This window comes from Myxocyprinus asiaticus, chromosome 24 (assembly GCF_019703515.2).
Source record: "Myxocyprinus asiaticus isolate MX2 ecotype Aquarium Trade chromosome 24, UBuf_Myxa_2, whole genome shotgun sequence".
Taxonomy (NCBI): domain Eukaryota; kingdom Metazoa; phylum Chordata; class Actinopteri; order Cypriniformes; family Catostomidae; genus Myxocyprinus; species Myxocyprinus asiaticus.
In genome coordinates, this window is record NC_059367.1 from 20,284,814 (window position 1) to 20,298,418 (window position 13,605).

At 38.6% G+C, this 13,605-nt stretch overlaps 1 protein-coding gene across 1 annotated transcript; it reads left to right on the forward strand.

Moving 5' to 3' along the window:
- The first annotated feature begins 2,309 nt into the window (after nt 1-2,309).
- LOC127414963 (G-protein coupled receptor 61-like) lies at nt 2,310-13,605 on the forward strand. Its single transcript, XM_051653385.1, has 2 exons — nt 2,310-2,770; nt 9,434-13,605. Exon 2 carries the CDS (start codon nt 9,692-9,694, stop codon nt 11,099-11,101), a length of 1,410 nt encoding a protein of 469 aa, XP_051509345.1. The 5' UTR covers nt 2,310-2,770; nt 9,434-9,691; the 3' UTR covers nt 11,102-13,605.

Genomic DNA, 13,605 nt, shown 5'->3' on the forward strand with positions numbered 1-13,605 from the left:
GTGGGCCCCCACACAAAGTTTTGTTTAGGGCCCCCAAAAGGCTAGGACCGACACTAGGTCGAAACAATGCATGCATCAAATAAAAACATCAAAAAAACTATTTCACCATCTCATACTATTATTACGATGAGATCAGGGTGAGCATGCTCAAATGGAATTACAAAAATGAAACTCCATATACAAAAAATTACTGTTTCCAAGAAGGTTTCCCAGGCACTCCCACTCCCCATTGGCTGGGCAAACAGATAATCCCGCCACAAACTCATGCCATTGGTTGAGCCAATGTTGCTGTGTTGTGCTAATTGGAATGCTCAAATGAACAGTATTTACACTCTTTAGGGAAATCAGTCTAAAAATGGTTACCTTTGTCATTTATATTAAAGGAATAATTCACCCAAAAATGAAAATTTGCTGATAATTTACTCACCCTCAGGCCATCCAAGATGTATCTGAATTTCTTTCTTCATCAAAACAGAATTTAAGACTTTTAGGATTTCATTTCAGGCCTCCTCCTTTAAACAATCCAAGTGAATGTACTCCATTATTTGACGGTCCAAAATGCATATTTAGGGTGCATCAAAATAATCCACATGACTCCAGTCGACAAATAAAGTTCTACTGAATGCAAACGATTGATTATTTTGAGAAACAAAACAATACTTAAATACTTTTTAACTACAAATGTTCGCTTCCGTACATCTCTGTGATGTGCGTTCATAAGAGGGATGACGTAAGCTCGTTGGTAAGGTCATGCGTCACGTGGAGGAGGCAGGAAGCGCATCATTGTTTACAAGAGAAACTTGCACAGAGCACAGACCAAGCGCCGTTCACAAACCAAAACAGTCCAAAACAATTTCAAAACAATATAAAATAAAATAAAAATTCATTTCCAAATAATAATACATTTTAAAAAAATGACGCACTTTCTGACTCCTCCTCCACATGACGCGTGACCTTACCACCGAGCTTACGTCATTCCTCTCATGAGTGCACGTCACAGAGATGTACAGAAGCGAACATTTGTAGTTCAAAAGTATATAAGTATTGTTTTGTTTCTAAAAATAATCAATCGTTTGTGTTCAGAAGAACTTTATTTGTCGACTGGAGTCGTGTGGATTATTTTGATGCACCCTAAATATGCATTTTGGACCGTCAAAAAATGGAGTACATTCACTTGCATTATTTAGAGGAGGAGGCCTGAAATGAAATCCTAAAAACCTTAAATTCTGTTCTGATGAAGAAAGAAACTCAGATACATCTTGGATGGCCTGAGGGTGAGCACATTTTCATTTTTGGGTGAACTATTCCTTTAAGCGATAATTGGAGAAAGTATTTTAACATAAAAAACACACACTTCAGCTTTAACCAGTTTTTGCTAAGGAATTCCACCCAGTGAAACTTAAATACAATGATTAAAATGTTAGAATATTAATCTATCTAAAAAGACACCTCTGCTGCCCGCAGGGATATGCATGCATCTGTGCACATATTTACACAACAGTCCCGTGATAATTTGACCATTTACATTTCAGTCTCTGCAGACTCCCGATGTCCTCCAAACTGTAGCACCACACGGAAAGAATAGCTTTGTGTTTGTTCTGGACATCAGCATTACTGCTGATCTTTTCCTCCTAGTCTCTTTGTGCATTGGCAGACTTTGCAACCACAAACAAATAATAATGAGGGTCTCATGAGAGGGCTTTTAACGGATTGGACATGGAGATCTACTCAGGTCTTTCTGGATAGAGATAGAGACTTTGTGCTGCAATATTTTCCTTCTAATACTCCCACAGATCAGAACAGCCTGATGTGACCCCATACCAAAGCCCATGTGTATGATCATATGCGCCTGTTTGTCCATGGACACACACACACACACACACACACACACACACACACACACACACACACACGTTGTTGCAGCTATCATAATGAGGACTCTCCATAGACATAATGATTTTTATACTGTACGAACTATAGATTCTATCCCCTAACACTAACCCTACCCCTAAACCTAACCCTCACAAAAAACTTTCTGCATTTTTACATTTTCAATAAAACATCGTTTAGTTAATTGTTAAGCGATTTGAATTATGGGGAAACTAGAAATGTTCTCATAAACCACATTTATAGCATAATACCCTTGTAATTACCAGTTTGTAACCTAAAAACCATTTAAACCTGCCCAAACACACACACACACACACACACGCACACACACAGAGGGATGTATAAAAAGAGGAGCACTAGGACCCAGTAAAATTAAGAAGAAGGCTGCTTGCCTGCCTGCATCCCTGTCTCCTCTAAAGTCTGCTCTGCAATTGCCCTGTGCGCGGGAGAGGTAGAGCACGTTGATGTGTGTTTGTGTGGATGTGTGTGTGTGTGTGTCAGAAAGAGGCGAGAGCGTGTTTAGACAGTGCTTATGTTATCTCCTCGTCTTCTCTCCTGCGTGGACACCAGCTTTACCTGGACCAGCTGGCTGCCTGAAGCATAGCTGACGGGGGAGGGGGATCTATCTGTGTGTGCGTGTGTGTGTGTGTGTGTGTGTGTGTGTATGTACATGCGTGTGGGCGGGTGAAAGGGTGAGGGGCGGAGAGATGAAAGGGCCAGGTGAGGAGGGGAGTCGGGTACCTCTCTCTCTTGCATTCTGGTGCTCTCTCTCCCCCTCTTTTTATCCTTCGCTCACTGGCACGCGACACTAACCCCGGACGCTCGAGAGGAGATCCTCCCTGCTGGACCTTTCTACTACAACAAGCATCTGTAGCTTCAGGTATGTTGTCCTCATCTATATCCTCAGCTTCATTAATGGAGACACTGTTCCTTTTACTCTGTGCCTCACATTGAGGCTGTTTAAACTTGTGCATTTCAGAATGACACATATGCTCTAGAATTCCCAGACAGATGAGTGGTAATGGATTTGAAGATGTAAAGCAGTGCAGTAAGAGATACAAGGTCTTGCTTTGTAGCAGGCGGTTGCATAGAGGAATAGCTTGTTTGTGTGCTTTCTTAGGAATTTAAACCAGAGGTGGCCTTGAATGAAGGTGTTGACATACATGACATATCTGTAATGTAGCACTGAATCAGCTCACCATGCAATAAAACTCATCATACAATAAAACTCAAACACTCAGTACAGTGTTAGTGTGATAGTGGATTATTTAGGGGAGGTGATGACAGTAGACCTCATGTTTGTAAGTGTAGTCTATAAGTTTTAAACTCCCAGTATTGACAGTACAACTTTTTGATGCCCTGTGGGGGATAAGAGAAGGGCTGGAGGTGGAGACAAGGTTGTTGAACAACAGAGCTAGTTTTCTTTGCAGTAAATACTGAGTCATGTGCATATTACGGGGTCATATGTTTCGCAGTTGGCAGTCCCTTAGATTTGTACTTGTTGACAGACTGCTGTCTCACAAAATGCAGCAGAGCTTGTGGAAAGAGTCAATTTGCTCGCAACCAAATCGCTTTAAAATGCATTTGCGAGTGCTTCAAACTCACCTCAGCCTGCAGACATTAAGTACATCAAACTAACCTGAATCTTCTGCTATAGAAAAAGCAGGTCTCGCTGCTTAAAGGGATAGTTAACCCAAAAATTACACTTCGGCCATTATTTGCTCACCCTCATGTCTTCTTTCTTCTGTAGAACACAAAAGGAGATGTTAGGCATAATGACAATCTCAGTCACAATTCACTTTCACTGTTTGGGAAAAGATGTAATGAAAGTGAATGGTGACTGAGGTTGTCAAATTTTGCTTAACATCTCATTTTGTGTTCCACTGAAAGAAAGTTATACAGGTTTACAACAACATGAGGGTGAATCATGATGACAGAATATTCATTTTTGGATTAACTATTCCTTTTTGGGCTTTATGACACTGACAATTAATAATTTTTTTTTTTTTTTTTTTTTTTTTAAAATCAATCAATACAGTGCCCACAGCCAAACAAAAGGATGAAATCCACCAAAACACAACATGTGCAAGCATTTGAACCATCATTGTCTGATGAAAGCATCACATGTATTTTTCATGTTGATTATTTATGTTACACTATGACAATGGGTAGCGATATGTAGGTTTCTAAATCACAGATCTTAGTTGACTTGAAACAACAAATAAGGTGGAGTGAAATTTAATAATTAACTGCATAGTGATTGTAGAGCTGAGGTGAAAGTTAGAGGTCGACCGATAGTGGATTTTGCAGATACCGATAAGAAAGGCGGTGGTAAAGGCCGAGATTAATCAGCCAATAGTTTTTAAATTCAATGTAAGAATTTAAAAATATTTCATTACTGTAACGGGCACAGACATAGAGGCTACAAGACTCCAAAATGAATAAAATATCAGATTAAGTTTATTGTTCAACCACAATCTGGGACTTTTAAATACAAATAAGCCCAAAACACACAAGGGGCTCTTAATTTGAAATGCCAGTTACAATACTCTGAATAATTGACCAAATTACTCTTTTTAGAGCCTATATATTTCACCAGATGAGGTTTAATTAGGAATAAGATTTATTATTATTCACAAGATATGCAGTTGGTGACACAATTTAGGGCACGTTTCCATAAAGTCCGATTTTTCTTATTTTCATATTACTTGATTATCTAACCAAAATAGACTGTTGACTTGCTGATCTCTGTGCATGAGCTCATGTTTTAGCTCTTTTAGAGAAGTTCACATCCATTGTGAAAGAAGTGTAGCAATTCCAAACATTAGGAACTGCTACAAGTTATTATAAAAATCTACAAAGGCGACACAGTACAACCAAAAAGGAGATGACAGCGTTTCACCAGATGTGGAACATCGTAAACTGTTAAATACACACAGCACTTTTAGTTTTAAAATAAAAGCCCCAGGTGAAGGTGAAGAGGACAGGAACATATTACTTTTGCATAACACAAATCTAGTCCTCAAAATAATAATGATAATTCAGTATTATATTATAATAATAAACTTGAACGGGGGCCCACAGTAATAATTTTGTATTATGCAATATTGAACTGGGTTCCACAAAATAAGTGGAGTAGTTTTTGCACGCCTTGTTCATTCAGTGAAATGTTTTAGTAAAAATATAACAAAGTTAAATAATTATTATTAAGCTACTATGTATCATTGTATATGGACTATAAATATAGATATAAAAGTGCAAATCAATGAAAATGATTAAATATCTTTCTTCCATATGTATATTTTGTGGAAAAATTGATAGCAACATGCCTTTATTCTTTTTAAATAGATTTGTATTCAGTGCCTTTAAAGTATTAAATCTACTTGGCCACAATGGCTGTTTGGATAAAATGATGGTTCCTCTGATAAAAAAAAAAAAAAAAAAAAAAAAAAGGACAACTTTTGAGCCATTTCAGAGCTAATACATACTTATCGAGATATACAGTATATTGAATATTGTCAATAGGCAAAAAAATATAGAGTTTGTAACCAGATCACCAATAACCTAATCACTTAACTTTTTATGCAAGTCAAATATATTATTTAATCAGCTTAATCAACCAGGATATATAAAGTTATACCAACAAAAGTCATTTTTAAGTATGACTTTTTAAGTAGTTTCTTAAAAGTAAATTGTGTATAATGTAAGCAGCATCAAATGGAATTCCAAACAATTATGTTTTCAGGTTTTGCTGTTTTCCACTTGTCCCCAAACCAGGCCCAAAATCGCACCATTGGTCGAGCCATTGTTGTGTGTTGGGCCGAGCGAGATTTTCAAATAAACAACAGAGCAATGTTTTCAAAGTGCCACAGAGACACAGTGTGTACAATTTACTAATGGCTTACTAAATTAACCTAAAATTGCTTACTAATAGTTAACATTATACTGGGACACTGTACAAGAAAGTATTTTAACAACCAAAAAATTACACACTTCACCTTTAACGTAATAACTTCCTGTCTTCACTTTTTACAGTGCTGGATGGGTTGCAGGCAGCACAACTGAAATCCTGCCCTAATAGCATAGTGGTAGTTATCTGGAAAGTTACAAAGTTCACCAATCACTGTTGTGTCATTCAGCCCCTTAACCCCAGGTTAACCCCAGGATCTTTTTAAAGTTCTAATATGTATTTCTTTTATTAGCCTCTGAATGACCTTCAGTGTTTCCATTTAACTGTAAATACCCCACGACTTAGAGCATTACTATTTTCAATCTAACTTCCTAACAACTCTAAAGCACCCAAACCTTATCATTAAGAAAAGGAGCAGAGAAGGGCTTAAATGTTATTGATATTACCATCATAATCAAACTCCTTATAGTCATGTGGATTATCATGTAACTACTTTTTTTGCCCAAACAAGTATTTCATATTTCAGAACACCCCACTCCCTTCACTACTACAATCAGTTAAACATGTGATCATTGTGGTCCCAAGCCTTGGGCAGAAAAATCCATGTCTCAATGCTCACAGAGATGTCCTAAAACAGCAGTTTATATTGGAATTAGAGATACTTTTGAGCTCGTCACAACACTGACCACATTGTGTCACAAGGGAGTGTTTATGCCCTCTGAGAAAAGTGGATGGATTGATCCTGTGGAGAAACAAAGCTGGTGCACTGTTTTACAGTCAAATATTATATTGTAAAGTTGACTAATTATGCATGTGAGTTAGTGTGTGGGGGTTGTGAAAGGTAAGGTTATGAGCATAAATGCAGACCACATGATCACTGACAGTTTAAAAGGTCGGGATACTTACATTAGTTTTGCACATAACTATAATTTTTTCCTAAGTATGAATTTATTTACAAAACTGTTATTTACAAATATTTATTTATTTATTTATTTATTGATGCATTGGACCAGATAGTGAAGGAAAAGTTGCCAACAACTGCCCAGCATACAAAAAGCATCGCAGGTGGATACCTCATGAAGTTGGCTGAGAGAATGCACTCTTTAAAAAAACTAGAAAATAAGAGTTTTGGTTTATTTAACATTGCCACTAAATAATTCTCATGCTACCGTTTGTGTTATTTAATCATTTTGATGGCTTTATTAGTATTCTCAAATGTGGGAAAAAGTAGTCATAAAGAATGAGATAGAGTGTTCAAACTTTTAACTGGTAGTGAATGCTTGTGTCTGAGATTTTTAGAGACTCAAGCCCTGTACACATATGCAGCGATGTTTTCGGTGAGGTTATGACCATAAATGCAGACCACATGGTCGTTGACAGTTTAGAAGGCAATGTGTGCTTCTAAACATGTACACGATCAGTTAAAAGTTTGCAAACTTGACTGAATTTATGTTTCTCATGATCTTAAAACCCTTTTGATTTAAAGGTTTATGCCCCCCCATTAAAACTCACTGGTATTAAAAATCTGTTTTACAGAAGTGTCCTGGCCAAGATATGCAGCCGCAGAAGTTTATAGTTCTATCAGGAAGACTCACAGCTTGAGTGAAATTTAAGATGACATTAATTTGATGAATATAAAACAGAAATGTAATGTCTCTCTTTGGCGTATGCCCCATCTGGCGGTCCGAAGAAGTTGTACTCAGAACCGTAATATCCTGCTGGAAATAGGAGGCAGGGGTGAGGAGCCTACCCCGTGCAGGAAGGGACTCAACTGGTGGTGGTGGGGTGGTGGGGTGGTGGAGGTTGCCGTGTTAGCACACTGAAACAGCAATGTGATAGATTGTGAGCAGACTTATAAAGCATTGGCTTACATGTGATTGGCTAGGAGTTACCTAGCTAAGGGTGTGATGATGTACAGCTGCTAGTCTTTCCGCTAGAACTACGCTGCGCTTACATTTATAGATAACATAAAACAATTATAAAAGAATAACAACAACATTTTAAATTAGTTGTCAGGAATTGCGAAAAGAGCCCAATCACAGATGTGTGACTACAAAACTTTATTGAAAAATTGAAAAATGTATTCAAATTTGGGCCAAAACAAAACTAAAAATGCCCTGATAAACATCAAATGCTGGAACAAACAAACAAACCCAAGGTGAGATAAAACAATAGAGAAAACAACTGTGCCTAAACAAGGCAAAGACCAAACAAAAACTACGGGAACAAAATATAAAGCACTGACAAACCAAATCTGAAAAACAATCACAAGTCAGTAATCAACAGGTGGGGCGAACCCAGTAAACATTAAGGGACATACACAAGACATACGCAAAGGGAATATAAAGGGAAGAAAATCAGGAGGGTAACAAGAGGGACAGGTGAGGCAATTTAACTTATACTCAGATGGGTAATGAGGGTGATGAGGCAAATGAGGTGGGAGAGGTCAATACACCAGAGAGAGCACATGGGGAGAAAAACACACACAAGACCAAACAAAGACTAGAAAATGGGTGACAGGCTGACATTAGTTTTGTCGACAACTATAATTTTTCCTAAGTATGAATTTATTTACAAAACTATTATTAACAAATTTGTATTTATTTATTTATCTATGCATTGGACCAGATAGTGAAGGAAAAGCTGCCAGCAACTGCCCAGCATACAAAAAGCATCGCAGGTGGATACCTTATGAAGTTAGTTGAGAGAATACCTTCTTTGAAGAAACTAGAAAATAAGATAGTTCTGGTTTATTTAACATTTTTGTCACTACATAATTCCCATGCTACTGTTTGTGTTATTTAATCATTTTGATGGCTTTATTATTATTTTGAAATGTGGGAAATAGCAGTAATAAAGAATGAGTAGGTGTTTCCAAACTTTTAACTGGTAGTGAATAGTTGTGTCTGAGATTTTTAGAGATTTGAGCTCTGTATACATATGCAGCGACTTTGTTGCTGAGTGTCGCTAGTCTCTGTACTGAAGTCGCTAGTAGGCGTTCCTGCTGCTGGCCATATATCTTAAAAATCTGATCACAGATGAGGCATTTTCCTTGTAAAACTAAGATTTCATTCTAATTTGACATGGTAAGTGTGGAGAGTGTTTTTTTATGTGAACTGCAGCAGTGCTCAATGCATCATATCATTAATAAGACAACCTATCAATGTATGAATCAATCTCACTTAGACTTTCGACAATTTCTTTTCCACGCATCATTTTTGTTATATTCCATGTATGTGGTTACAGGCGATTTATATAGAACAGTGAAATCGCTCACAGAAACTTCTCTTCCTTTTCTGCACTCGTCTCCATTATCTCAATGGAGATGGGATGAGCTCCACTGACACCCTGTTCACTTCTATTGGTTGTTGCTCCCTGAAGTCGCTCCTCATTTGTATAAAGTTAAACTTTTCTCAACTTTGTTGTGCCACTCGCCACGGCCACCTCTGGTCACCAGATGTCGCTGTCGCTCGTGTCGCCGGAAGTCACCAACTCTCATTGAAAATGAATGAGATCTAGTCACTTTGTCGCTTTACGTTGCTGCATGTGTGTACTGAGCTTTAAGGTATAAATTACTTTGGTTATTGCTCAGAACTGTTGCTTGCTAAAATTGTTGCTTGTCTCTTTTCACAGTTCCATCATGTCTCATTTGGAGCTGCCGGAATTTGAGCAAGATGGACTTCCAGGGACTTTAGAAGTGAATATTTGAAAATGAAACTGGATGTTGTGATTCTAAGAGTGCAGCCAATCGCTTCAGCTCTACCACCATGCCGTAACACCGCCAGAACTCCACCGTCGAGCTTTGCTGCTGGATCTGATTCTTCAGCAGGGGAGGATGGGTTATAGTCCCATGAGAATCACCTCCGCCCACAATCCTCATTCCATCCTCTCATGGAGCTTACAACTGCCTACAACACACTGTGGAACATCACCCACGCCACCTCTTGGCGTCCGAACGTGACCCAGCCCAACACCTCAGGACTGAGTGAGCCCAGAGATGGACACCTGCTCCAGACATTTGCCCTGTGCACTATGCTCCTGATGGACATATTGGCTGTAGTGGGCAACTTAGCCATCATGACAGTCATTGCCCGGACGCCTCGACTGCGTAAATTTGTGTTCGTCTTCCATCTTTGCCTGGTGGATCTCATTGCGGCTCTGGTGTTGATGCCTCTAGGTATGCTGTCAGGGCAGGGCTTTTTTAACGAGGCTCTGTGTCAGGGTTACCTGTGTCTCAGTGTGGGACTAATCAGTGCTGCTATCCTCACTATCTCAGCCATCAACGTAGAGAGGTACTACTATGTTGTTCATCCCATGCGCTATGAGGTGAAAATGACTGTAGGCCTGGTGGTTTCAGTCTTAATTGGAATATGGATCAAAGCCACCCTTATGTCTGCATTCCCTTTACTCGGCTGGGTGCTTGAAAGAGAGGAGACAGGACCCATGCTGGGGAAAGTTATGGGCAAAATCACTGTACCAAAGTGCTGCTCGCTCCATTGGATGGACGGAGGGCCCCAGTGGCTGGTGTTTATGGTCCTTTTTACCCTTATGTACTTCCTGTGTCCAGTTCTTGTCATCTTTGTGGTCTACTGCAACATGTTTAAGGTGGCCAGAGTGGCTGCCATGCAGCAAGGTCCAGTGCCCACGTGGATGGAAACTCCTCGGCCACGTTCCGAATCTCTGAGCAGCCGTTCAAGCATGGCAGCCAGCCTTAGCAGAGCTCGCACCACCCCTCAGAGGACTTTCAGTGGGGGAAAGGCTGCAGTGGTACTGGTGGCCGTGGGAGGTCAGTTCCTTGGGTGCTGGCTACCTTACTTCTCCTTCCACCTCTACTGCGCGGTTATGCCGTCCCCTCTTGAATCTCTCACTCGCATGGCTCAACTGGAGGACGTGTTCACCTGGATTGGTTACTTTTGCTTCACCTCCAACCCTTTTTTCTATGGTTGTCTGAATCGCCAGATCCGGGAAGAGTTGGCCAGAAACCTGGCCTTCGTTTTCAAGTGGGGGCGTCCGGGCGAGGAGGAACAGCTGCCCAGCAGAGAGGCTTCTATTGAGGAGAACTTTCTCCAGTTTCTTCAGGGCACAGGCTGCAATATGCGGCCGAGGAATTCCCAAAGCATGTCCATTCCTCAACAGGAGGAGGACAATCCACTCTCCAGCGAGCTCCACAGGCCATCTATCGACTTCCACATTCCCGGCCAGATCATGGAGGAGACCTCAGAGTTCATAGAACACCAACACACAAACGATCTTAATATATCAGACAATTGTATCAAGGCTAAAGCGGAACTGCAAGGTTGATATTTTCAATTGTGAACTATGTATTTAATTTATCATATATTGTGGCTACATTTTGCCATCTGATCTTTTTTTATACACTGCCCAAGAATTTGTACATAGCTTGTTTTAAATGTTTGGTTTGTAGGTTTCTGTCATGCTCAAAGAATATTTTCTCATGAGGAAATAAGTTACATGCCAGTTGTTGAACTGAAATGATCTCATTCCAGCAAATTACCACTAGGCAGAAACTTATTTACATAGATACAGCAACATTTGTCCAAACAATGTAACATGAAAGAAACATTGTGATGTGGAATTTGTATTCAAAATGCAGTACGAACCACAAGTGATTGATGTAGCTAATTTAAAGGCTCCAAATGTTCATAAATCAGTATATAATTGGTTAATAGCTCAATATTATTGTATCAAACAAATTTGGATTGTGAACAAATATTGAACCAAGGTTGTTTGTGTGGTGGGTAGATTCAAATGATTATTTATTTGTTGTTGCTCCTTCAATGGTGAAATGCAGTGCTGCCGTAAAATTATGGCTATATTATGGCAATGGTGAAATGTCATATTTCAAAAAGTTTTGTTTTCCTTGAAAATTAATTAAAAACATTGAAACACACAGTGTAGTCTATGATAGTGGAAAAGGGCATTCTTCCCTTGTTTGTATATTTAGGAAAATCAAACAAGAGAGACAATGAAGGCATTTACAATATAAGAAATGCTGTTGAGAACTCCAAATGCATATCTTTATTTCGGTCATCTGCAAAAATGAAGTACATGGAAAAGAACCAAATTGAACAACTGAAAGAACAGCCTTAACAGAATGTGATATAATCCTGAAATTGCAGAGAGTTTATCAAGACGCACATTTATATGGCATGCCTTTCTAATCAGCCATACAGATACAATCTTGGGTTGAAAAAAGTGAAGTGGGTTACAGAGAGTAAAAACTGCCTCAGTGTATTCAGTCACATTTTCTACACCTTGTGACATGAAGATGGCGGTTTCTACCCCAGGGCCTCTGGCTTGCTGAGGCACCTGATCCACAAAATGGCAGGGGGAAATCAGATAGTCTCTAACAAAAGGGTAACAATCTGCAATCAGCTGCAAACATGTGCCACTACCAACGCCCTTCAAGACTTTGTTCACATTTATTTGATTCACAATGCTGCTTTTATTTGTTCTGATGATTTATTTTCATTGATATGTGAAGAAGATTCTACTACACCTGTAGGACTTTTGACTCATGGGGTTAAGCCAGTCAAGCTCAGTCGACGGCATTTGTTACATAATGTTGTTTACAAAAATTAATTTAGACTATTCCTCCCTTTTGTTTAAAAAGCACAAAATCTGGGTTCCAGTATCGCACTTAAATGGAAGTGAATGGGGCCAATCAGTAAACATTAAAATACTCACTATTTCAAAAGTATAGCCACAAGACATAAACAACATGCATGTTAACATGATTTTAGTGTGATAAAATTGCTTACTAACCTTTTCTATGTGAAGTTATAGCCAATTTTACAACTTCGTTGAAATGACGATGTAATGTCAACAAACCATAAATCGACTGTAAAAATAACAATTTAAACAACTTTACAGTTCAAATATTATAGTTTTAGTTATAATTTTAACAGAAGTTCTTTTATAAAATTGTAAGCTTCAAATTTCTGCCTTTAAACCACCTACAAATTGGCCTCATTCACTTCAATTGTAAGTGCCTAACCTCGATTTTTGCTTTTTTTTTTTAAAGAAAAGGATGAACGAGTCGAAGTAAATTTTTGTTGTGATCAATTCAATATTATTCCACAAATGCTGACAATTGAGCTTAACTTGTAATGAACCAGGAACATTCCTTTAATGATGCTTTTCAGAGGATCCTAGAAAGGATTATGAATTTTGATATATCAACCAAAAAAGTATCATATCTTTTTATACGTACATGATATTATGGTCATACCAGTACCATGGTAATACATTTTTTTAAGTGCCCCGGAGTACCACGTAAATATCATGGTATATGAATATGGTAACAAGTGGCATAACTACAGACGGGTTAAAGAGGCCGGCTGAATCAATCTAGTACAGTACTGCCAAAGTAGTTTTTGTAAGGGAAGAGATAAGGTCAAAAGCCAATTTAATATCATTCTTAACATTACGGTGGTCAGAGATAAATTCCAATTTTTTGCCATAGAATAATTACATAATTCAATACAGTCTCCTGCATTATTAAACAAAGCTGTGTTGTCTCTTAGTTGTTCTTGTGATACAGAAAGACTCAACTCACTGTCAATGGCCTTTTGTTTGTGGGTAAATCCAGCATGCTGTCCATGCAGGAAGACATCTCTCCACACTTTTTTAAACTACAAGTTATAAAACATAAAATCAGTTTCATTGTGCTTGTGTTTTCCTTTCCCAAACATTTTTAACCTATTTCTTTATCATAGCCAACTTAAATCATATGCTCAACATCTAGAAAACTGTAGTGGGAAGCTTTTTGAGAGTTTGAAGTG

Excerpts from the sequence above, each read along its gene's own strand:
- LOC127414963 (XM_051653385.1), top strand. The coding sequence starts at position 9,692 with ATGGAGCTTACAACTGCCTACAACACACTGTGGAACATCACCCACGCC.